At 39.7% G+C, this 25,188-nt stretch overlaps 1 protein-coding gene across 1 annotated transcript in view; it reads right to left on the minus strand.

Annotated features, from left to right (window-relative positions):
• Window positions 1-25,188, minus strand: part of LOC139733966 (DDB1- and CUL4-associated factor 1-like) — a 41,670-nt gene that overhangs the window by 5,117 nt on the left and 11,365 nt on the right. Inside the window, exons 10-31 of the mRNA XM_071644779.1 lie at window positions 24,790-24,999; window positions 23,002-23,171; window positions 22,476-22,595; window positions 21,837-21,939; window positions 20,349-20,471; window positions 18,746-18,899; window positions 18,090-18,167; window positions 17,403-17,546; window positions 16,510-16,622; window positions 15,922-16,113; window positions 15,150-15,376; window positions 12,772-12,847; window positions 10,308-10,369; window positions 9,599-9,677; window positions 7,924-7,995; window positions 7,148-7,204; window positions 5,285-5,367; window positions 4,382-4,466; window positions 3,557-3,790; window positions 2,795-2,888; window positions 1,947-2,051; window positions 415-488 (exon numbers count right to left, since the gene is read on the minus strand). Coding sequence (XP_071500880.1) covers window positions 415-488; window positions 1,947-2,051; window positions 2,795-2,888; window positions 3,557-3,790; window positions 4,382-4,466; window positions 5,285-5,367; window positions 7,148-7,204; window positions 7,924-7,995; window positions 9,599-9,677; window positions 10,308-10,369; window positions 12,772-12,847; window positions 15,150-15,376; window positions 15,922-16,113; window positions 16,510-16,622; window positions 17,403-17,546; window positions 18,090-18,167; window positions 18,746-18,899; window positions 20,349-20,471; window positions 21,837-21,939; window positions 22,476-22,595; window positions 23,002-23,171; window positions 24,790-24,999 — 2,655 coding nt within the window. The remainder of the gene's footprint in view (window positions 1-414; window positions 489-1,946; window positions 2,052-2,794; window positions 2,889-3,556; window positions 3,791-4,381; window positions 4,467-5,284; window positions 5,368-7,147; window positions 7,205-7,923; window positions 7,996-9,598; window positions 9,678-10,307; window positions 10,370-12,771; window positions 12,848-15,149; window positions 15,377-15,921; window positions 16,114-16,509; window positions 16,623-17,402; window positions 17,547-18,089; window positions 18,168-18,745; window positions 18,900-20,348; window positions 20,472-21,836; window positions 21,940-22,475; window positions 22,596-23,001; window positions 23,172-24,789; window positions 25,000-25,188) is intronic.

The following is a 25,188-nucleotide window of genomic DNA, read 5'->3' on the forward strand; positions in this document are numbered from 1 at the left end:
TTTGAGATATGGAGAAAAACATGAAATTTCAAATTTTTTTTCACAAAATAACCTGTGACCTTTGACCTTTGACCCTGTGACCCTAAAATCCACACAAAGTATTATCCCCCAAGGATATACCCTCATACCAAGTTTGATGTAAAACCACCGCACGGTTCTTGAGATATCGACAAAAACAAAACGGGACGGACGGACGTACGGACGGACGTACAGACGTACGGACGTACGGACGTACGGACGGACGGACGACCCGAAAACATAATGCCTCCGGCCACTTCGTTGCGGAGGCATAAAAATGCAGCATGACAATCTTTTTACACTATACATGTATATGCCATTATATCACAGACACTGACAACAGAGTGCAGAATACATCGTTTTGCTTAAGATTCATGACTAGACACGCTAGCTCACCTCAACAAGGGCCAGGTATGTGTCCAGAGGATCTGTAGCCAGGTCAAATATGTTTCTCTTCACGTCGATGGTCGCTGTCAAAATAATAGCAAATAAAACACAAAATATCAATTTTACAGCTATAATCAACTTAAAAATGCAACCATATCATTAGAATGAATGATCAACATGGCATACCACATGATAGGGGCTCTAAATTAAACAATTTCTTTCTCACACATTTTTCTTAGAGCACGTTGATGAGTTTCGACATTTATTGTTGCAAATACTCAATATTTTCCTCCCTCTCTATCTATCTACAGCTTGGAACTCAGCTGGTTTAAGTTTATATATATTACTGAAAGCTGAAGAAAAGGCTTGGCAAGCCAAGCTAAGTGCCCAAGCACAAAAAAGTATCAAATCTTGAATCTCAAAGGGTGCGTTTATCAACTCTCCTTTCTCGGCAGAAACAGGTTATCCAAACAGCTTTCAAGGAATTTTCACGAGTTGACAAACGCAAAGCTGTTTTGAAAGCCCTTTAGGAAAGCCTTTTACGAAAGGGTGTGTTTATCAACTCTCCTTTCTCGGCAGAAACAGGTTATCCAAACAGCTTTCAAGGAATTTTCACGAGTTGATAAACGCAAAGCTGGTTTGAAAGCCCTTTAGGAAAGCCTTTTCGAAAGCCCGAAATTTGTGACGATCCAAACAGGTTTCCTAAACAGGTTATCAGAAACCTGTTTGTAAAAGCCTTTTGAAGTTGATAAACGCAAAGCTGTTTTGAAAGCCCTTTAGGTCGCCCTACTGCGGTTACGCAACCATGCGTTTCCAGTTTCTGAAGAGACGCGCGCCACGTAAAGTGCACACGAGTACGTGTACACAGGTGTATACATACATGCACGCATATGCTTGGAACAAGGAGGTGTTTCTTTCACCAACAAGGTTTGAGAAAAGGTTTTGAAAAAAGAGAAACAACAGTCTCATTCCCTTTGATCCCATGTCTCATGACGCCACTCAGAAATATTTGAAGTATGTGCTCAACTGGAGCTGCCTCACAGATAGGAAGACAATTGATTCACGTGCCATCGTATCATGACTCGTCACTCTCCAAGGAAGATATGTCTTTATGATGGTAATTGCTTTTCGCCGTCCCTTCTTAGAAAACAAGCGGCACATTAATAGTACAGGCAGTCAGGGATTTGGAAAGGGCTCTCGAAAGGGATATGGAAAGGGCTATCGAAAGTTGATAAACGCAGCCGACGAAAACAAGCGGCACATTAATAGTACAGGGAGTGGACAGGGCTTTCGAAAGGGCTATGGAAAGGGCTTTCGAAAGAATTATGGAAAGGGCTATCGAAAGGGCTATCGAAAGGGCTTTTGAAAGTCGTTTAAACTGGGGAAAGTTGATAAACGCAGCCAAAGACTGGCAGTAATGAGTCAAATCAATTTCTTCTTTAATCTTGCTTGGAGTTTGCCATCTGATGAAGGGGTCTTTAAAAGTCAACTTCATGTTTGCCATCTGATGAAGGGGTCTTTAAAAGTTAACTTCAACTCACCTATAGGTTTGTAGTCGGTGGCATCAAAGGTCCTGATGGAGGACCCAAACGGACTCTTCATCCTCTCCTCCACCAACTCATCATCACTGTCAGACTGGAAGATAGCTGGAGGATACAGGGAGAAAACCATGGCAACCAAAATTTGATACCCAAGCACATTCTTAGATTCCAATAAGTTATGGACACACCTTAGGAGTTCTCACAACACTTGGTTGTGTTCCATTAAGTGAATAATGAGATCAAAAATATCTCATCTTTTTGATGGTTATGCATAATACAATAGTAGCATTTTAGACAAAAATAAGATAATAAAAAAACTCTCATTCATTTGTGACAATAATTATCACCAAAACATTAGTCAAGAATGGTGCAAGAATCTACACCCAAAAGGTGATATTATCATTTTTTTTTTAAAGTTTTATTTTTCATTTTGCAAAGCAGTATGAGATCACAGCATGGGTACTCTATTTTCAAGTTTGAGAATCTTATACCATGAACTGGCTAACAAAATCATTCAGGCTCAAATAATATTGATTTTGGAACCTCTTTCTTATTTCTTTTTCTTTTCCAAGCAACTGTGGGAGAACAGCACAATGGAAAGTTGTCTCAATCACAGACAAAAGTAAAAGACAGTATAAAATGGGTATTAGACCCTGGCTCTTTTATCAAAACCCTCTGAACCCAAACAAAAGTACCATCACCCCAATACAATGCATTACACCAGTGGTTTCTGCTTTCCCTTGAATTCAAACCAAACCAAGAATTGAAAGCCAGGAGCAAACGAACTTCGTAGATGAGTTATGCATGCAATTGTCTGGATGATACAGAGAAGCACCACTAGACCTCACCTCCATAGATGACTGTGCCTGCACTGTTGAAGACAATCCTACACTGGTCCAAGGCAGGGACGGTGTGGAGGAGATGGAATGTGCGGATGTCCCACTGAGAGAACCAGGATTAAGGAAAAACGCATCTTAAACCTCTACCACGACATAAAGACACCTTGTAGGCACCTTCCTTTACTTTTCACATCCATTTCCATGCAAACACTCATCAAAGTTTGTTCAGTTGCATATAACCTCTGCAATCATTCACAGTTTCTGCTCATGAAGCACAACTCATAAAGACCAACATGGCATAAATATCTAGTCCACAAGGCTAAATCTATAGTCCAAGTCTAAAAACATATAATTGACTACAGCTCTAATGCCACCATTCATCATTAACCATGAATCTGCAATAATTTATGAAATGACATGGAATACAGATCGAATGGGGATGGTTCCATTTGGCCTTTCTTCTACATTATTGTGACTAGCAATGCAGTGTTATTAATGGTGTGGCAAACCTTACCCACTGTTGCATGTAGTTAGCAGTGGACTTATTAATATTATTAAAACTTAATCAAAGTTGTAAAATGAGTATGAATTAACACAACCATGACAAACAGCAGGTTTCCATGATCAAATGCCAGAATTTTGGTACTATAGGCAGCTATAACTCAAACAGTGCACTTGGATGTGGCAGCTGAATGGTCAAGCATGGATTCTACAGGTCTGTCTCTTGGTACACCTGTTACAATCTCATGGCTCTGGTCTGGGAAAGGATACAATCTCGGAGTTGATGATAACCTCCAGGCCCGACGGGTGGAAAAGGCCGCTGATCTTGTTCTGGAACTGGTCAAACTTGTAGACGGGCTTGGCAGAGCGCACATCCCACAGCACGCCGTCGTTGAGCACCAGGTCGTCCGTGGGGTCAAAGGTGGCACAGTTGTTGGTGTAGTTGTTGCTCAGTTGACCGTCGTGGAGGGTCAGCACCAGCTGGCCAGTGGAGGTATCATAAATCTGGTGGACAGAACAGCCATTTGGTATGTTACTTGGACTTCTCGTGGCTTCAGTCTCTACTTTGTCATGGCACAGTCAACCTTACAGTCTGCCTTCAAGTTTGTGGGATAGCAGCAAACTCTAGGGGTCAGCTCACCACTTCACTAATCTTTCACTCCGCCGACTGCTAATAGTGAAATTGGATTTTTCTTTTTTTGATGCATGGCTTGTGGCTTTCATTCAAGATCCATAGTTCGTAGCCCCAGCACAAATCATGCTCTACTACTTCACCACCTGTAACGTGTTACAAATACATTGTATGATGAATATTGACAAGCTAGAGTGGTAATACACAACTGATGTCCAGGCTTTTATTTGTTATCATTTCTTCCATGTCTGTCAAATTAATCTGAACTAATGTGACCAAATGAATGACAATCAAATTCAACAATATCCAAACTTTGATTGAGCAAACGTTTTGCTCTTGAAGGAGACAGTGCTGGTAACTTAATATTTTGTGAAAGCACAGAGACAGGTGAAGAAAACCAGTGAAAGAGTGTGAGGAAGTAGGGAGAAATTAGTTTATATTTTCAACCACAGAGTATGTCTTACATGAGCTGTATCATCCTTCGTTCCGATGATGCGTTCCTGAGATGCTTTGCTGAACTCCACATGAACATCTTCATCAAAGGAGAATCTGGGAAATGCAAAGGATCAAAACATGAAGGTCTCCACTTAAGGTGAGGTTACCTCTGAGCTACAACACTCATGCCAAAATAGGTCACAAGCACAAACATATGTGACCGAGTTACACAAGGATACTTAGAGCTTATGATATGTCATCACAACTTTTTTTTTTTTTTGGGGGGGGGGTGGGTTCAAGTCAAAATGGCAACATATGTGACATCAAGTCCTTCATTGCAAGCATCTACACTGATGGGATGTCTGTTTTACCTGCAGAAAGATGTCAGTGAAATGAAATGCATCATAACAGATTTGACTTTATAACTTGAGGACAACAATGCATCACATTGACATGTAAATCACTGAACTAAAAAAAAAAAACTCACATCCAAAACTGAGAAGTGAGTGAAATTAGCATATTCCATTGTGCAGCAGAAAGGCAATATCTCAGACTTTCTCCTTTTTTTTCTCTTTTTTTTTTTGCACTACCTTCGGTATACAGGAACAACAATTTCATACTTGTGCAGTCACTGCTACTGTACATATGAAATTTTAAACTGAGTCAGAGAGAGAGACTACTTGTACAGCAGTGCTGCCAGCAATCACTATGAAATTCTTCACTGTAGCCAACTCCTTCCTTTAAAACGAATGGTTGTAAAAATAGCATGGCCATCATTAACACTTTCTGACAGACTATGACAAAATTTACAGTATCCTTTGCTGTCATTATTTTTGGCGCATGGGCCATATAGGCTATTCTATCCTCATCGCCAACGGTACATCATTGAAATATCATTCAGTCTCTTGAGGCAAGGGTGCACACAAACTCACTTCTTGTCAAAGGTGGGCTCCCTACCCCACAGGGCCGACATGGGGTGACTCCATGTACTCGAGGTCAGCACAAGGTTACCATCCTGCAATGGAAGTATGCAGAAAAAAACTAGAAATATCACTTAAGGTGATTAATACCCCCGCCCCGTGACGACAGTCTTACCCAAGGAATGATCTTTCCTTGATCTTCTGCCATTTAAATGCCGTTACCATGGCAACGCAGCTTCCGACACGTCCGAAAAATATGTCTTGCACATCTTCCCACCAAGACTATTGTGTGTGCCACATTTCATAAGCTTTTGTCAAAAACTGAGGAAGTAGTTCAATCCACAAGATCTTTCCTTGATCTTCCACCATTAATATGCCATTACCATGGCAACGCAGCTTCCGACATGTCCAAAAAATATGTCTTGCACATCTTCCCACCAAGACCAATGTGTGTGCCACATTTCATGAGCTTCAGTCGAATACAGAGGAAGTAGTTCAATCCGCAAGATCTTTCCTTGATCTTCTGCCATTAATATGCCGTTACCATGGCAACGTACTTTCGGGTACTGTCAAAAAATGCGTCTTGCACATTTACAACCAAAGGCACACATCTGTACCAAGTTTCATGGAAATTGGGCAAAAACTGAGGAAGTAGTTTGCAACACAAAATTTTCCATCATTTTGGCTCATAATATGTGAGCTGTTACCATGGCAACATACTTTTTGTCACTGTCAAGAAATGTGTCATGCTGACCTATATCCTAAGACAAACATTCAATATGAATTCCATGAGAATTGGAAGAACACTGATGAAGCAGTTTTGCCATGAAGCATTTTGCCCTATATTTTACCAATAACATGCCGTTACCATGGCAACGCACTTTTTGCCACTGCGGAAATATGTGTCTTGCACATTAACATATTCAGATGAACATCTGTATCTAATTTCATAAAAATTGATCAAAAACTGTGGGAGGAGTTCGCGACGCAAGATTTGTACCCATTTTTGCCCATAATATGCCGTTACCATGGCAACGTACTTTTGGGTACTGTCAAAAAATACGTCTTGCACATCTACAACCCAAGGCACACATCTGTGCCAAGTTTTATGGGAATCGGTTGAAAACTGAGGAAGTAGTTCGCGACGCAAGATTTGCAACGGACCGACCGCCCGACCGACCGCCCGACTGCCCAACCGACCGCCCGACCGCCCGCCCGACCGCCCGACCGACCGCCCGACCGACCGCCCGACCGACCGCCCGACCGACCGTCCGCTGATTCCTATATACCCCCTTCAAACTTCGTTTGGCGGGGGTATAAACATAATCAACTTCAGTTTTCTTCCGTCGTGATCTTTGACTTCAGAACTGACAGCCAATAGAGATTTGTGTTTTGTTTCTTTTCACTGAATGATAATGTGCAAAGTTATTACAGTCTCCGAAATTACAAAAGTCAAAGAAGACATTATTTTTCTCCATTAACTTGTGTTAACAAACTGATACCACTTATCACAAATACTATGTTAAGTTTCTCTCTTTTTTTGGGGGGGGGGCACAAGGAACAACTCAATAAAGAAAATAAATGCCCCTTTACATTTTCAAAGGAAGTGTGGAACGAAGATTATGTGTAACAACCATTCACTGAAAGCATTATCAAATCTTTTGTTCAGTTTAGACAAAAAATATCACTCGTCTTACTATTTTATCAAGATTTTCTGAAAAGATAACACTATGGTATTGATTCCTTTGACACACACTTAAAGGTAATACACCAAGTTCCCTTTCAATAAGGTTAGGCATTTAGCTACCTAAAAAAAAGTGTTTAAATATATTCGTGGACCTCACTGTAAGAACTGTAGAGGATAGAGCAGCTTACCCGTGATGGTTCCACGAGCCGGATTGGTGAATCATGGCAAGTATACGAGAATTCTTCCTATTCAAACAACAAACACAAGACATAACCATTGAAAATGACTGCAATGTCTAACATGGCATGAGTGCATGTGTTGCAACAAGAATGTTTTGCTTTTCCATTGCCAATACATGTGACAGAATACTTGGAAACATAAGAACCAGGTCATGATCACTCTTATCCATTGTCAGAAACTGCTGTATATTAATGTCAAATGTTTTTGGCAACCAGTTAATCTCTTCAGATGTTGGCAAAACCACATTCTATAAATGGTATGAATAACCAGAATATAACCTGCAATTTGAAAACAGTAATACACATTGTACATTCAAATAAAATATAATTAACGTTAATTGCACCTTCAAAATCTGTAAAAGAAATTTCCACATTGCATCTCCAAGCACAGTTCCTCATGATTTGAATCCCAAATTGTAATGCACACATTGTTCAAGCAAAGTTCTGTCAGTTACTGTCAGTAACTCTTCCACATAAACAAACAAACTAACAAAAAAATTCTGAAGTAATTAAGTTTTCAATTACTATTTCACAATTCCACAATCTTCTTACTGCATATAAGTAAGAAGATATATATATATTACTACATATAAGTAAGAGGATATATATAAGGCAATCCTAGTTCTTTTTAAAGATCTGTTCAAGGACTTGAAAAATGTAAAGACATCCAATCTCCCGCTTCCTATGGCATCAACATCACACATTATAGGCATGATGAAACTTACTGTCCCTGAGTAGAGGTTGTATGTCTTCAGTTCGCCTGCATAATTACCCATCCAGAGAAACCTATCCTTTGGCTGCGGAAATGAAACAGACAAACATCATGTTACTAGTACCTCATACTGGACAGTGCTATATTGGTGTGACAATGCAACGTCTTCATTCTGCTACATTTCTGACATTACTCATGAAAAGCTGCATCAAGAATATGATAGGATTTTCTCCATTCTATTCGAAACTGATGAAGGAAGATGTCGTGGTCAATTCTAGAAAAAGGGCGGTGAATCTAGGGAAGCCATTTATCATTCACGCCTTGATTGGTCAACACACACGAACAGCTTGGTTACCAGACAGAAAATTCATATTTCACATTCTAAGGATGGAAATACTCTCTCTGACTGTGCTCCTGTTTAATCAATGTCACCCTGTATTTCATGCTATTATCAAAATAACAGTGAGCAGTGTAATGAAAGTCTCAATACATTATGATTGTCTATCAGTAGACCTCATCATTGTGATCTCTTCAGTTTCACAATGGCAAGGAAGGAGCAGAGAACCATCTTGTCTTCACACTTGATTTGGATTCTCTTTTACTGAATTTAACAGCCATGTTTTAAGAGAATCAAAAATATGGTTATGAAATAGCTTGGCAAAACACAGCCAAATGCATGGAAACACATAGGTTTGGATTAGCACTGCACTATGAAATTAACAAAGTGTGTATCAATCCTACCAATACCTTCCTAGAGGACTATCTCCAATTCAAACAAGAGCCAAACATTAAACCTCTCAGATCAGAATGGCTTTATGCTTTCTTATCATCACATCATGTCAGTAACAGACCTGTGATAAGTTCAAGTTACTTCTAAAGCATCAGTACAAAGTATGGAAATAATTGCAGATTTTGGTGAACATTCCAGCGACTACAGTCCCCTTTGTATTAAAGTCCATCAAGGATGAGTTACATGAGCTTTGCAATAATCTGATGCAAAGGCAGGAAAGCCAAACTCTTAAATAGGATTGTAGTATAATAAAGGCTGCAAAATGCATATTTTTGTGGAAAAAGATATGCTTACCATTTTGCAATAGACAAAAGCAGTCATACAATTTTGAGAAAACAGTACTTTTTGTGAAACCAGCAGCATTTGAGGCAAATAAACGGTGCAAAATACTGAAAGAAAAAAATAACAGCCGACATCTCTGTAAAGGACACAGTATATTCTGTGTATCTAATTTGACTTTGGGGAGACTTTGTGAAGACTTGCATGTGAGTTTGTGAAGGAGCACATCATAATCTCATCTTCTGTATACTGTATATGATGTTATTTTCAAATACAGATATTTTCACGAATGAGGAGGTCATAGACATATTCGCAAGATGTTGTTTTCGCAAATTGATGCCGAAGCTAACGTAAATGCACTATTACCCTAGCGTAAGGAGACATTTTTATGCGTTGTAAAATTCGTGATCCAACTGTGATTCACAAAATTTGCGAAAATTACAGCTTATACAGTATTAAGACTGACATCACATTTTCATGAAAATAAATACAAATGTGCAACTCAATAACATCCCTCTTTTTCATGATACTTTCACTCTTCAATTTATAGGAATCAACTCTGAACATTCAAGTCAAGTTTGACAAAGAGCGGAACTTCACTTAGAAAAGTCAAACTCACATTGGAGTGCTTGCTGAAGGCACAACATGTGAACCAGCTGTCCTCTTCAGCGTCGCGGAATGTCTGGATCGGATGGAATCTGCACAGGGAAAGAATGCAGGGAAAATCAACTGATCTTGCTCTTATCACTCCAGAAACAAAGCTTGAGAGATAATTGCTTCAGTCATCTATCAAACAGACACACAACAAAATATCAAAGGAAAATGAAACATTTCCACAAGTACCTGATATGTACAGCACATTATGCAATGCCTAGAAATATACAAAATGAAAAATAATAATATGGCTCAATATGGCAAATTTTGAGGAAAAAATGTGTTATACTATGGTCCAGATGTATTGCTTGAACGTGTGAAGTTTATTGATATAATACGGTAAGTTTGAACTCCATTAGGATTACTGGTTTGAATGAAGTGAATGTGCACTGGACTTACATCACACATTTTCAGGTCACAAATGACATGCATGCTCACCAGATTTACAGCATGCATATATACAGAAGCCTAACATGAACTCTTAATAGATACATGAACATACGGTAATACATGAACTGGCCTCTTTCAAGTGTATATCTTGTTCATCAACATACAAACTTGTACTTCCCACGCTAAGCAAATAGAAAGAAGGAATTTCACCCTATTCCCTGTTATATGAAAGTAGTCATATTTGGCATATCAAATATACTTTCAATGTGGTATTAAAGTCTCACCTGCTATAAACAAAGTGTCTAGAACACCTTGCTCCATCTCTCCCTCCATGGGCTGGGTTTATCTACAAACAAAACCACAGAGGGGTGATTTAGTGATTCACTGAACACCTGAGCTATGGACGCGCGCTTAGCAGGCTGCCGTCTTCTGAATCGCTCTCCTAAAACATTGGCCTTTGAGCAATATTTCGGAAGAAAGACTGTATCATTTATGTATCAGTGTGTTTATTGAACTTCTGTGACCCTGCTGGACTTTGTTGAGAAACATTCGTCTATGAGTTTTCATGGAACCAGGCATTTCCTTCAACTTGGCTTTCCTATACTTGAACTGAAGTCGGCCATTTACTCGGTTACATACATCCCTATACAAGTAAGTGTGTACCATTCACTTTCATGCTGTGCGAACAAGCTGAATGAGAATCCTTTGATAGAAGAATGAACTTGAGCGGACATAAAAGGAGTGGACAATGACCGTGACGATCGCACACAAGCTATGCGATGCTCTGCTCATTTACCTTCTTGTGTGTCTACACTGCGTTGACTGTGGTGTTAAACAATATGGCTGCCCCCATACCCCGGATCAGAGCTTCCGTATATCTATGAATCGCAAGGGATATCTGAAAGTTCCACTGCGATATTATTCAAACTCAGACGCTACTTTTAATCCTCCACTCATTTGTTGCGGTGATGTGCATCCCAACCCTGGTCCCTCTACTTCAACCATTGATACAGGTTGTAGGATTGAAAGAAGCACTCGCTACCAACAAAGTCTGCACTACACCAGCAGTCAGCTCAAAACCATTGGCTCTGTACAGATCACAGATGTTGCTCCTTCTATTTTAGACAGAATCAAATTCTTGGGCCTACAACGTAAAAAACCAACCCATCATGGCTGCCGTGCTGGTAGACGTAAGTTATATCGCCCATACACTCTGTGTTTTGTTATTCAAGTTCAGCCTTTTGCAGGCACGCCGAAACTTTCTCTTTTTGATATAACACTCAACTTTGTTACAAATCGCATGTGGATTCATTATTGTTAAGGTTGGTTTTTTTTTTTTTCTTTCTCTCTTTGTAATGATGTGTTTGATTATGGGCCCTCCATTCATGAGGGCCCATATTATGTTCCTCTGTCCTGTGTTATGTGAAATAAGAAATTTTTTTATAGTTTGAATAATTTTACTGATACGAAACCAGTGTTTTACATAATACACTGCAATAGTATATTTTTGATGAATGTATATTGATTTTTTTTTTAGTAGAGACTAAAGGGTATTTTGATTTTTAATGATGAAAAGTAATAATGTGTGATTATGATAAGGATAATTTCAGGGAATAAGAAGACGCTGAAGGAGTGAAAGTGAAGACGAGGATGGTAAAGTTTATAAGGAGGGGTAAAAGAGAAGATGGGTTAAAAGAAGATGAGTAGATGAAAAGAAAGTTGTTTTTTTAGTAAGGTTATCTATCAAACAAAAGAGATTATTTATGCAAATAAGAACAGAGATGTGAATAATTGTATTTTTTGTTTGTTGATGGTAAAGGTCAATTTTATTGTGCAATAGTTAATATTTCTAATGTATGTTTGTATATTTGAATGTATTCATGATGATCTTTGTAAAATGTCCGCAATTCAGCCTCCTGGCTGCAAGAGATGTTATTTAATAAATACCTTTCACCTTAAATACCTTTCACCTCACTAGAAAACAGACAAAATAGTCTGTGCCACATGAAGACACAATAATGCATCACAGCCTGACATTTGATTAGATTTCTTGGCTGCAGTCAAGGACAGAAGCAATGTACCCAAATATCTTTTCCTTCAAGGAGAGAAAAAAAAAGTGCCGCACATCACAGAGGTTGGTCATATGTATCATAAATTCTTGCATATTAGATGCCCTGGTCTCCCTCTATCTCACTGGACAACTCTGTGAAAAGTACAAGGCCATGTTTTTACACAAGGTGGCAAATTCAGTGTCTGTTTTTTTTAACTCTACTGTATAACAACTAGTCCTTTAACTATTGACACATATCATGCAAGGGTACACTAGTGTGTTACTTTCTTTTGGTCATACATATCTACGGATTACAGTATAAGAGAGCTGTTGTTTTTTTTTTGGGGGGGGGGTTTGGTTCTTCTTTGTTTTGTTTAGTTTAGTTTTGTTTGGTTTGGTTTTGTTTTTTTGCAATACTGGAACACACATATGACAGCAAAGGGACAAGAAAAAAAAATGCCATTACAAGCTTCAATTAAAAAACAATTTTGAGACTTCAAATCATCGACCAAATTTATCCTTGGGCACACCAACCAACTGATATTCTCAAACTTTTGTCATTCTGGTACAAGAACACAATTACCTGAAGGATGCTCAGACAGCTCTCACAAATATGTTTTGAAGTGACAGAAATACAAAGATTGAAATTTGATAATATACATAGAAGTGAAGGGTTTATAAAGTATCAAAGAACTTACAGCTCTCCTGAACACTCTAGAGGTTGCATTGATGGGAGCATTTTGTCGGAACTTTGGCTCTGGACATTGATGAGGTCTAGCACAGACAAGAAACAAGAAAACATGTTAAAGGGGAACAAAACCTAGATATACATGTAGATTGAGTGAATGTAGATTGAGTGAATGTAGATTGAGTAAATGTAGATTGAGTGAATGTAGATTGAGTGAATCTGAGATGAGTGAATGCAGCAATATCAGTAGAAAACATCAGCAAAGTTTGAGGAAAATTGGAAAATTTGTTGAAAAGTTATGAATTTTTAAAGTTTTGGTGCCATCACTGCTGGATGAAAAAGACTATAATGGTTTGTGATATTACTGCAGGACAACAATATACAGAAAATAAAGAATATAAAGAGAAATGAACAAATTTACATTTTTAAAAGAAAAGTACACATTCCCTTGACTAGGTACTGACATATCATTGAGTAATATTATTCCCTCTGCTTTCTAAAAGATGTTAGTCAAGTGCTCTTTCATCATGCTTTAAAAGCAAAAATATGTTTGATCTCCATTATATTTTCTTTGTATTGTTGTCCATGCTTAATGTCACAAAATATTATAGTCTGCTCATCAAGCAATGGCAGCATCAAAACTTTCAAATTTCATAAGTTTTCAAAGGATTGTCCAATTTTCCTCAAATTTCACTGATGTGTTCTATCAATATTACCACATTAATTCAATCCACATACACATTTGGATTTCCTTCTCCGTTAACCCATTGAGGACAGACTGATTTTGCTACAACAGGCATTTCCCATAGACACTTGCCCGAGTATATTCAGGACTCGTCCTCAACAGGTTAAAAGATAAGCACAGGATTTCAACAATCAAAGGTTCTTAAGAATACAATTTTTGCAGCACATATGCAACATAAAAACAAAAACAAAAAAAAACCACAATGTGTCGAATGGTAATAAACAAAATCTGTGCCAAAACATTCTTCAGGGGAAAACTATTCACCAATATCAAGCTTTTGGGATGTATCAGTGTGCATTTATGACTGGCTGTCTGCTAGCATGAATAATGTATTATGCCTGTACAAACTATCAAAATTTGCATAATACATGGACTAGATTTTGATTCCATTTTTGAATTCCCTTTCAGACTTGCTCACAAAAATCTTAATTTTGAACTTTGAACTGTATTTCATGGGGATAATGGTCACCATAATCTGAGCTGAAAGCAAAAAACATGAACTGTGAAAGAACTTTACGCTCCACCCTAGTGAGTCTTACTCTAGGACTTACAAAAATCTGAATCTTGAACTTTGAACTGTACAGTATGTCCCAAAAAAAATTACAACGGGGCCCTCCGCAATGATATCTTTCGAAACAGTGAATCAATATAAATACAAATGCAAGGTATGAAACTATAACTCATTGCCCACATCTTACAGAAAACCCCATTCGATTTGCTTCAGTGGTCAAAGAGAAATGAGGAATTTTGTAGAGGATGTCAGGAATCTCTTCTGTCCAAATTCTGTGTATTATTCACACACAAGAGCATTGAATTGCTAAAATTGGAAAAATCAGACTGATGACATGCTTTACAACAATCCACATTTCTCTGTGACTGCTTAACCAAATTGAATGGGGTTTTCCGCAAAATAGAGCTAAGATGTTATGTTTTAAGACCCTGAAGTAGCACTTAGACAGGTTGATCATATTGGGTGTTATCAATTCGAAAATCTGATAACAATTTTGGGGGCGACTTACTGCAGTATGTCCCCAAAAAAATTACAATCAGATTTTCGCATTGATAATGCCCAATACGATTAAATTTTTTAAATGCTACTTCAGAGTCTTAAAATATAGCATTTTAGCTCTATTTTGCAGAAATCCCCATTCAATTTGGTTAAGCTTTCACAGAGAAATGTGGATTGTTGTAAAGCATGTCACGAATCGGATTCTTCCAAGTTTAGCATTTCGATGATCTCGTGTGTGAATAATAGACAGAACTTGGACAGAAGAGATTCCCGACATCCTCTACAGAATTGCGTATTTCTCTTTGACCACTGAAGCAAATCGAGTGGGGTTTTCTGTAAGATGTCGGCAATGAGTTATAGTTTCCTACCCTAAATTCGTATTTAGATTGATTCACTATTTTTAAAGATATCATTGCGGAGGGCACCGTTGTAATTTTTTTTGGGACATACTGTATTTCACGGGGATAATGTTCACTACAATCTGAGATGAAAGCAAAAACATGAACAGTGAAAGAACTTTACATTCCACCCTAGTGAATCTTACTCAAGGACTTACTGATAAATATACAATATGAGATGAAAGTAAAGACATGAATTGTGAAAGAGCTTTATGCTCTACCCTAGCAAATCTTACTCTAGGAGTGAGAAGGAGGGGCAAGCCACCACGGGGTTGCTGCAGTGGGCGTGCTGCTCCCTGAGGTACTGGGAGACGATCAGGTCGAGGCTTGGTGGCGACTTGCTGGATTGCCGTGACGACGCGGCCAACGAGGAGGTAGTGGCCGGGGCCCGTCTAGACTGGTTGAGGGCAGCGGGATGGCCCTGACTGGACTTCTCTCGGAACACTCTCCTCCTACTTGTGCCCTGCAGGGACGGTAGAAATATCCATGGTCAATTACCCATGGAGGGAGGGAAGACTTCGATACATGTTAGCATCTGTAGTGCAGATAATGAAATACAGTCAAATCTGTCTATAGCGGCCACCCAAGCGAGACAAAAAAGTGGCCTTATAGACAGGTGGCCATTTTAGACAGGTTCTTTAACATGCTATTTCTCTCGGAGGGAATTGTTTTAGTGGTTGTATGCAGCAGGTGGCCACTATAGATAGGTGGTTGCTAAGACAGGTTTGACTGTACAACACGGTATATAAGACAAGTCATAAGCAGTACTGAATATTCTCAATATGGCATCGTATAATTCTACTGCATGTATAATCAATTAATCAAAATGCGTTGCCAGCAATTTCCATCGAATGTTAATCAAACCTCTGTGCATACTATTGGAGCTTCCTTACCAAACTCATCATTTCACATACTGTATCAAAAATCTCTTTCTGCACAAGATGTCTCATTCATGAATACAAGTGGGGGGGGGGGGGGTGCCCTGCATTATCAACGTATTCAACTCACTCGCGAACTTGCTGGTGATGCGCGTGACTCCGGTCCAAAGGCTATTCTGGAAGGAGGCTGGGGGGTGAGGCTAGAGGCGACGCCCACACTGGAGCCTGAGGCAGCTGAGGTAGAGGGCTGGTTGGTGGTCTCTGGGAGACCGGCGGATGCAGGACCACTGGGCCCAAGGTGGCTGGTTCTTGGAATGCGGGACTGGACACAAAACAAACTGGAATCTCAGGATTTCTTTCACATTTGTGAAAACCAGAATACCAAACTACAACATCACAAGTCATATCTACTTCAACTACACATTGTATAAGGTGGTTTACTGAGACAGATGTACTTTGCAAATGATAGATGATATGCTGCACGAGGCCAAATGGAAGGAATGGCATCACTTACAACAAATAGTGGGTCAGCCTTCACTCAATAGCTGTCTCCTCATGAGGAAACTGATGCTTACAATTATTGGTTACACTGATGACATCATAGCTGAGTCAACCAATCAAAAGCAGATGGATGCACAATTCTTGATCTTAATCTCCTTATTTCTATATGTGTATGAGTTTGTTTTCTTTCACATCTCTCCTTGGCATCTGAACTCACAGATTGGGGCGGCGTCATCATGAGAGACGACAGCAGGGCTCCGGGGGTGCTATGGGTCAGATTTAGAGGTAGGTTGGCTTCTCTCTCCAACAACTTGGCCGTCTCTGACAAACCTGTAATGCAGGGGAGCAGATTGTGAGGATGGAGAGTAAATAAAATGGTATACAGCAAACTAAACTTCCAACATAAAAAAGCAGTGCATATGAATCATTTGTTTCCCTTGTCCTAGCTAACCCAGTAGATTCTCTCATATACATGTTCATGTGAAATGAACCACCTGTTATTCTTACTTATTTGTCTATATTTAGAGTAATGTAAAAGTGGTTTCTTTCCCGTACAGAAACTTTCGCGGTTTCCATCGGTGCCGACTTTTTAGCGTGTGTTTAAATTCGCGGTTGGTAATGATAGCGTTGTAACAAGCGACGAGTTCAAAACATTTTCGCGTGATGTTGAATTCACGGTTCAACCTCAAAGGGCAAAATGCGCGAAAATAAAACCACCGCGAAAGAAACCACTTTTACAGTAGTTAATCCCACTGACAAAAAACTGTTAAAGAGCATGAATTCTTTGTAAATACCAATCTGAGCATGCTTATGAATAGTCCGGTATTATTGCTGCTTAATGCAGTAGGGGATTATAGACATACCTGTACAAAATTCAACCTATCCAGCCATAACGGTTTGAATTTACTCCCCTCAAAATGTGAAAGTTTCGTGTTCAGTTACATTTTGTGCCGACTCAGTTAAAGTTCACAATCAAGTGTGTGGAAAGCTTCAAACCATGTAGAGCTTGAAAAATAGCTTTCGTTGGAATGTGACCTCCCTGGTCTGGGCCTTTGGTTTTTTCTTTTGTGTGTGTGTCAATGTCTCCCTCGCCTGGCGACCTGCGCTCACCTTGGGCCGTCAGGTGGTTGTGGATCAGCTGGAGGAGCTCCTTGCTGTCGTACCTGATCTTGGTCTGGGCCACGATGTTGGCCTTGTGCAGCTTGGACAGGGTGGCATCAGCACCCAGGGACATCGCCTTGCCGGTCACCCGCTCTGATGGACAGTAATATTCCAAACAGATGCAGAGAAATAATTACATTGTACAGAAGATATCACACAATCAAATCAACTCATACTTGCAGGTAGCAGCTCAACTAACATCAAATAAACTAACAATGAGTAGTAATATGAATATGGTAGTATAAGCAGTGATAACAATATTAATGGTAATGCTGCTACTGATGATGATGATGATGATGATGACAATAATAGATTATAATAATAATAACAACAATAATAAATTGATAATAACAATGATAATTATGATATGATGATCAATAGAGGATGATAAGTAGTAGTAGTAGCAGTAGTAGTAGTAGCAGCAGTAGTAGTAGATTTAAAATAGAATTTACATAACAAATACAACAGCAGTTATCACTGCAAAAAGTTGTCTCTTTCAAACTTTGCTTCTGAAAGGAAACATTACTTATTTGTTTATGACATAAAAAGCATGGTTCTATCTCAAGGATGTACATTATTCAAAGGTTGTTGACTGGTCACTGGGCCAGTTTAGAGCATTCTTGTTTCATCACTTACCTATGAGCTCAGACGCATACTTGCAAAACTTGAGATGCTCTGTTCTCTTGTCCTGTAGGACTGGCTCACGCATTAGAGCTGAGAGAAGTGAGAATAAAAACAAAAAGACCCTTTCCACTTTCATCCAATCACCAGCCCCAAAAATGATATGGATAAAATCACAGTGTTGTTTAACTCGAAGACTGTATTCTCAATATCCTGCTTCCCTTTTAAGATTAGCAAGTTTTCAAAGCCGATGAAAACGTTGTCAACATCTTATACTATAACAACAGCACCACAATCAAATTCTTTTCTATTTTTCCCCCCAAAATATTCACATTCAAATCGTTGGCAAGCTTATGTAAATTCTAATAAGACAAGAAAGTCCAGTCTGCCAGCATTCTACACTATGTCAAGCAAGTAGTATCAATATAAAGTGGTATAAATGCACATTCTGACACTGCGGAATAAAATTGTGAAACACTTGGGCATGAGACTGAATTATGTAAAAATATCTTCGGTCTGAAACAAAAGTTGAAAATGGAAAGATTACATGAAAATAAACTTGTAACTCACATTTCCTCCAGAATTAAATCTTTTGGACAAACATTGATCCTTTTACCAAACAACTCTGATTCCTAATAGAGGCGGTAGAAGCAAAATTCGCATTGACTCACTCTGCAACATGCTGCGAGAAAAGATGGGCAGCTTGCTGATGATTTGCCGAACGACCTCTGACCTCGCCAGGCCACACAGGGCCTTGCAGGACAGCGCCCTCACACTGTCCGCCTCTGTGATGGGAGTCTTGACGGTCAACAGGCCAAGCAGTGTCTGAAGTACACAACACAGAATTACGGGAAATGGGGTATCACATCACATGTGCAATACAAGCTTCACTACAATTTCTGAACTCTTCAATTCATTTCATCAGTTATTTCAGCCTATTAGGTTTGAAAAATTTCTACACTTCCTCAGTCACATGTTGGAATGAGGTGATGACTTGCTCCATGACAAATAAGTATGCGTAACTTTCTTCTAGTATTTTCTCACTGATAAATTGAAATGCCTACTCATCCCACAGAAGAAAAAAAAAAGTAAAGAGCCCTTTAACCCTAATCAGGCTGGGGGGTGGGGGCAGAATCCGCCCCCCCTCGACATTTCGCGCAATATCTTCGCAGCGCGATAAGCTCCCGCCGCCATGTTTCATGACTTTTTTCTTTCAAGTATCGCGCAACTTTTGAGACCAAAATTGTTGCGCCCGCGCGTACCGTTTTGACGTGACGCTTGTTCGAAAAAAATTTGTCAACCCCAAAATTGCTCCAAAATGTGATTTTGTGTACAAATCCAATGCAAATTGTGTTTTTTCAATTAATTCACATAAAAATTCATATCTTAACTTAGAATGAACAAAATTAATTTATTTTAGCATAATAAAGCTTCGAAAAATGTCTGTGACAAAGTTTGGCCAAAAAACAAACAAAAACAAAAGGTCGAAAAACAAAGAAATACATAAGAAATTCAAAAAAACAATCAAATACATAAGAAATTAATTTCGATACAGACTTTTTTTTATCCTATGTCTCGGGAGAATGATACAAGAAACATTTTAAAAAAGAAATTAGCTTAATTAGAGCATTAATAACTGATTTAGAGCCCCAAACTGATTTTATGCATAAATTACAATAATTAATTAATATAAAAAATAAGAACAATTTTTCGGAGAAAGCAACCATACATTTTGATAGTATACGTCGCAGGCGTCGCGTGTGCCGATTTTCGGCGCGATCACGCGTTCCATAGGCGAGATCTGAAGGGGGGGCGGAATCCGCCTCCCCTCCCCCCCCCCCCCCCCCCCTTGTACATAAAGGAGATTGTACAGTAGTAGTATAAAAGTGGAAACTTTCGCCTGAGTAATTTTCAGCGCTCAGTTGAGTTCGATATATCCTACATGCTTTTAATTCTGCAGCATCAAAATATAAAGTAGTACTACATAAAACAAGCAAATAAAATTGTTGCAAGTTTTTATTTACAGGCTAGTTTCATGTCACACAAGATGTGCGAATATTTCCACTTTCACAATTTGCAAATCAATCCTTCAATCACCCAGAAAGCTCCAGACAAAGGGTCTGGATAGCACTAGAAACCAAAAGTGAGCACATTCAATCATGCGAGACAGACAGACTGACAGAAAAAGGGGGTCGAAGAAGACATGGAAGTACATCGCACCTTATGCTCAGAGACTTCCAAAACAAGAGAGAAATCATGAGCAATGTCACATACCCTTATGCCATTGTTTGTTCGCACCGTCTCCCACATCTTTTCAATGACCTCAGTCGAAGTTCTGACGGCGATGCGATTCTTCTTGGCACCGTTGCTCATGAAGCGCCCCATGCTGCCTCCAAGCTGGACAAGAAAAGCAAATCAATATTGTTCAACACAGGTTTTATTATTACTTTCAGATTACAAAAACAAACTCTTAAGTATCACCATCAAATAATCTGGGAGAAGAGATCACATTAAGTTTAAAGTAGCACTGAGATGGAGAATGAGTGCTAAATAAGGTTTTGCCTGAAACGGGGGCCATGGCAAATTCAGCACTTGCTCCGTAAGGAAACCATAACTTCATAATCTGCACAATGGCGAGATATATGCATTCCAGAATCAATGCCTTTTTACTTCAATGACACCACACTGAAGCTGGCCACAGTGTAGAGAATCATCAACATGTGACTGTACAATAGAGTACCGAAGTGATGATGTCATAGTCTTTTGGTATATCTTATGTTGGAACCAGGTGCGAGCATGTGTAGCAACAATATTGTTCACAGATATTCGAGCCAAGTACGGTTGTTTAGAACCAGTTTCCATGGCAATGAATGGCTCTGACATCACATTTTGGTACTCTATACAAAGTAGCAATCCTTAGCTGTACACCTATAACACTCCACAGTATTAACCCATTGAAGCCTAGTCCCAAGGACAGTCAAACCTGCCTTAGCGGCCACCGTCTATAGCAGTCACCTGTCTATAGCGGCCACTAAAAAATCCCCCCCCCCCCCCCCTTGAGAGAAAAGCCCTGTTAAAGACCCTGTGTACAGCATCTCACCTGTCTAATGCGGTAGATTTTAACCTGTCTATAGCGGACACAGAGCCCATAATTCAGTGTGTTTTTCTGCTTTGTAGCCGTGCCAGTCATTCATGGGCAACGTTCACCAATTCAGTCATAGCAATGCACAAGTGATCTTGATCTTGATCTTGATCTTGATCTTGATGGTGTACGTTGATCAGCCCTGGTAGAGCAACACTCAACTTTGGTTCATAGGTCATGGTAGGAGGGACATTACTCGAAATGTTTGGATAATGTATCTTTAAATAAACGTGGATCAGCTATGTTGGTTATTGCTTGTGGTAAGGAATTCCAGTGTGTATAAGCTTTCTTCACAACTGTACACATGCTGCGGTGTGCAACAAACACTGGCATTGTTCAATGTCTGACACACGTGTGAATACGTATACACATGCATTTACATGTACAGTATAAGTATAGTTATATGTATACAACGCTGATATACGTACATGTAGGCAATGCACACAAAGTTGGATAACCTGTCTATAGCGCCCACCTGTCCAAAATGGCCACTTTTTTCGTCTCCCTTGGGTGGCCGCTACAGACAGGTTTGACTGTGTACTCGGGCTGGTGTCTATAGGAAACGCATGTTGTAGCAAATCAGCCCGTCCTCAACAGGTTAACACACAAAGTGTACTCACTCTTGTGGAGGGCCCACACACACAGTTGATGATGACCTGCAGTGCAGCCTTCTGTACATCAGGGTCCGACAGCACATCACCTTCTGCCACTCCATTCACAATGCTGTGTGGGAGGAAATGGCCAGGATAGACAAGAATTTGTGTTAAAGACTCAACACTCGATTCAAGCGCTCGTCAGCATCACGGTAATCTCTCAATTTCAAGTCCCTTTTCTTGCAGTTCACAAGCTGATAAAACAGAGCAAATTTTGCAGTTACATTCACATTAAAAGCTGCCTACAAAATACAGAACTCTTGATGAAGTTAACAAACCCACCTTCAATCCCAACCCCCCCCCCCCCATTCCCACACATAAGAGATTTTTTGTTTTCTTTTTAATTGTACAGGAGATACATTCATGCAAAGTAGATACGTTCATGTAGATATATTCATGAGTGTACCGACAGTCACAGAAATCACTGTTTCTAAAGTATAATGAAGTCCTGACATCCTTCGGACAGAATCACTGGAACTTATCGCAAGAAAAGCTGTTTAGTATGACATACAACTAATTCTTTTTTTATAAAAGCAGAAAAAGTGGGATAGCAGAGGAGACAAGATGGCTTAGATAGAGAAGAAAACTGAATGTGGTCATACTCACTTCATGCCTACTATTGACGTGTTGTCTGGCAATAACACCTGCTCACATAGTTGCAGCTGTCCCTGATTGGTTACCGTGACAACAGCCAATACATCCAATGTCGCTTTTACCACCTCACTCCTTTTGAAGAGAAATGATCAAAAAGAGAATATTCAATATTTCAAAGGAGTAAACTAACATGTAGAAGAAATCAATGAGGATTATGCTTGAAATTTCACCAAAAAAAAAACACGGAAAACAAAAGAAAAAGTCATAATCATCAAGCCCTAACTTCGGTTGATAGGGAATACTATTTGCAAGAATTTAAAAGAGTAGGGTCTTCCAAAAAGCCACGCTATTGATCTATATTCCAACATACAACATATGACGAGAAGTTACTCCAATTTCCCTCATTTCCATGTGTGAACTAAGCACTTGCACTCATTAACACAAAGCAATATCTGAGTTGGTTGTCCTCATCTTCTTCTTCTATGTTTCCATCTTTAAATCAGGCATTCCTTGTCACAAGTTGCAATGTCCGGCCTACCTGGAGCTGTAGTTCTTCCAAACACAAGCCAGAGCTATGATCTGGAGGAGCGGCTGGATGCCTTGGAGCTTGATGAGGGTGCCCACTGGAGCCCAGTGGAGCCTGAGGGGAGCCTGCTCTAGCATCGTCTCCATATTCTCCTGGGTGCTCTCTGGGGTGACTGGAATGTTCTGATGAGCGGCAGACAGATTAGACGAAGTAATATCAAGCATGTGTAATATTTGTGCGGTACAAATACACTAGAAATACATGATTGGACTCTGGTACTGGTTATGGGTTCGGTGGCATCGTTTTTTTTTTAGTGTTACATTGTATCGTGTCCGTCAATCACAGAGTGCACAATCAAATGTAGTATGTATGGTAGCTTTGAATACACAATCAGTGAATGTCCAACGACATTACAGCATGGACCACAAAAATGCATCACGGAACATGAAGAATAACATTAAGTCCTATGGCCATATTAAACTCATAAGAGGAACTGATGGCAAGCACAAGTTCCTTTTAAACTTTCTATCCATCTAGGTAATCAGTATGAGTATTTGCATGTACTACAGGGGTCCTAGTACAGTAGATATTACCTACTCAGATTTAAACCAAAAAAAAAAAAAAGATTATCAATGAAGTTGTGGACCAGAAACACTTAGCAATAGACTGCCAAGACCTGTACATCCAAAGATTAAGAGTTTGATTAATTGCCTATCGCAGAAAATTTACCCCAAATGCTCAATTTGATGACTGACCTCTGTGCCGTGCCATCACAACAATCACATATTTTCTGTCGGACAATGTAAGGGCAGTTGCTATTAAAGTTAATTAGTAATCTGAAACACAGCTGTCTGTTGAGATGCAAACATCATGGGGGCAGTCTTGGCCCTCCAAGCATACACTCCTACAAGGTGGTCATGTTGGACATGAAGAACATCCTCTCTGTAGTGAAGTACACAGCTTTAGTGAGTTTTTACAAGTGTGGAGTCAGATATCTTTGAATGTGATTATCCCTGACAAGATGTCACAACGGACAACACACACTGTGATTTACAAACGTAACTAACCACTGTAAACAGGCCAGACCAAACCTTACAAAGAATATTACCACTGCCAAGCTCCAAAGAAAGAATTACCCCGATGATATGCTTTTCTTAATTGAACATCAAGTTTAAGTTTTTGTCAAAGTCTTCGGTGGGCTGTACAAGGTGTCATTTTCTGCTTACACTTCCTCATATTGACAGACTAGTGAGCATTTCAACCTGCATTCAGACTAGGTCCTACATCTTGGGGACAGTCGAGAGAAATATGATCTTTTATATGACTAATCATCTACACTGCTTTTGTCCATCTCAGTGCTGCTGGAACAATTGTTTGGGCCATGTGTGGTGCTGAAGAGGCCCACCTGCCATTTGACACTAGAGTTCACGCATGCCCACATTTGATGAATACAGCTGGGTGCTTTCAATTAGAAGCACAAGGTCACTTTCCACCTCCAAATTTTGTCCCAAAACTGGGCCCTGTTTTATGAAGAGTTAAAATTGATTAAAAGTTGATTTCAACTGTAAGTCTATGGCAACCTGTGTGGTAAGAAAATTTAAACTTGATTTTATCTTTCGATAAAACAGCGCCTCTGACAGGTTTCGCATCGACACTGGGAGAAGTCCCCTTCAGCATGCACACTTTAGTTTTGGAGGGAGAGTCTTATTGTTTGGGACTTTCCTGGAGATGCGGGACCTAGTCTGAACACAGGGCTTGATCCACGACTGGACCAAGTGGGGCTTTTCATCGCAGCCTCACCTTGTAGGGAGGAATGGGCTCGGGCGGAGTCTGGCCCTGATTCCTGGCATAGGCCCGCTTGATGCTGTCCACCTTGAGAGCCAGGTGGGTTTCAAAGTACCTCTTGAGGGCCAGGGAGGTGTGCTTGACCGTCTGGCGGCTGGAGAAGACATCATCGTCATTCTGGTTGGAGTTCTGATCCTCCGGGTCCAGGATACTCAGAGTGCTCATCTAAAACAAGACATGGAAAGAGTTATCATCGGAAGGTAATACAGCATAAGAAATGCTTCCAGTCTACATATTGCACAAGTGCAAAACATTATACAGTCTTTATACCTGAACTGATTTGCCAATACGATCCTGAACAGACTTGCCAATACCATGGTATGCCCAAGAATTACAAGGCCAGGTGCTGCATCC

The sequence above is a fragment of the Diadema antillarum genome, unplaced genomic scaffold (assembly GCF_040938485.1).
Source record: "Diadema antillarum isolate AM-2024a unplaced genomic scaffold, OU_Dant_1.0 seq00000507_RagTag, whole genome shotgun sequence".
NCBI classification, from domain to species: Eukaryota; Metazoa; Echinodermata; class Echinoidea; order Diadematoida; family Diadematidae; genus Diadema; species Diadema antillarum.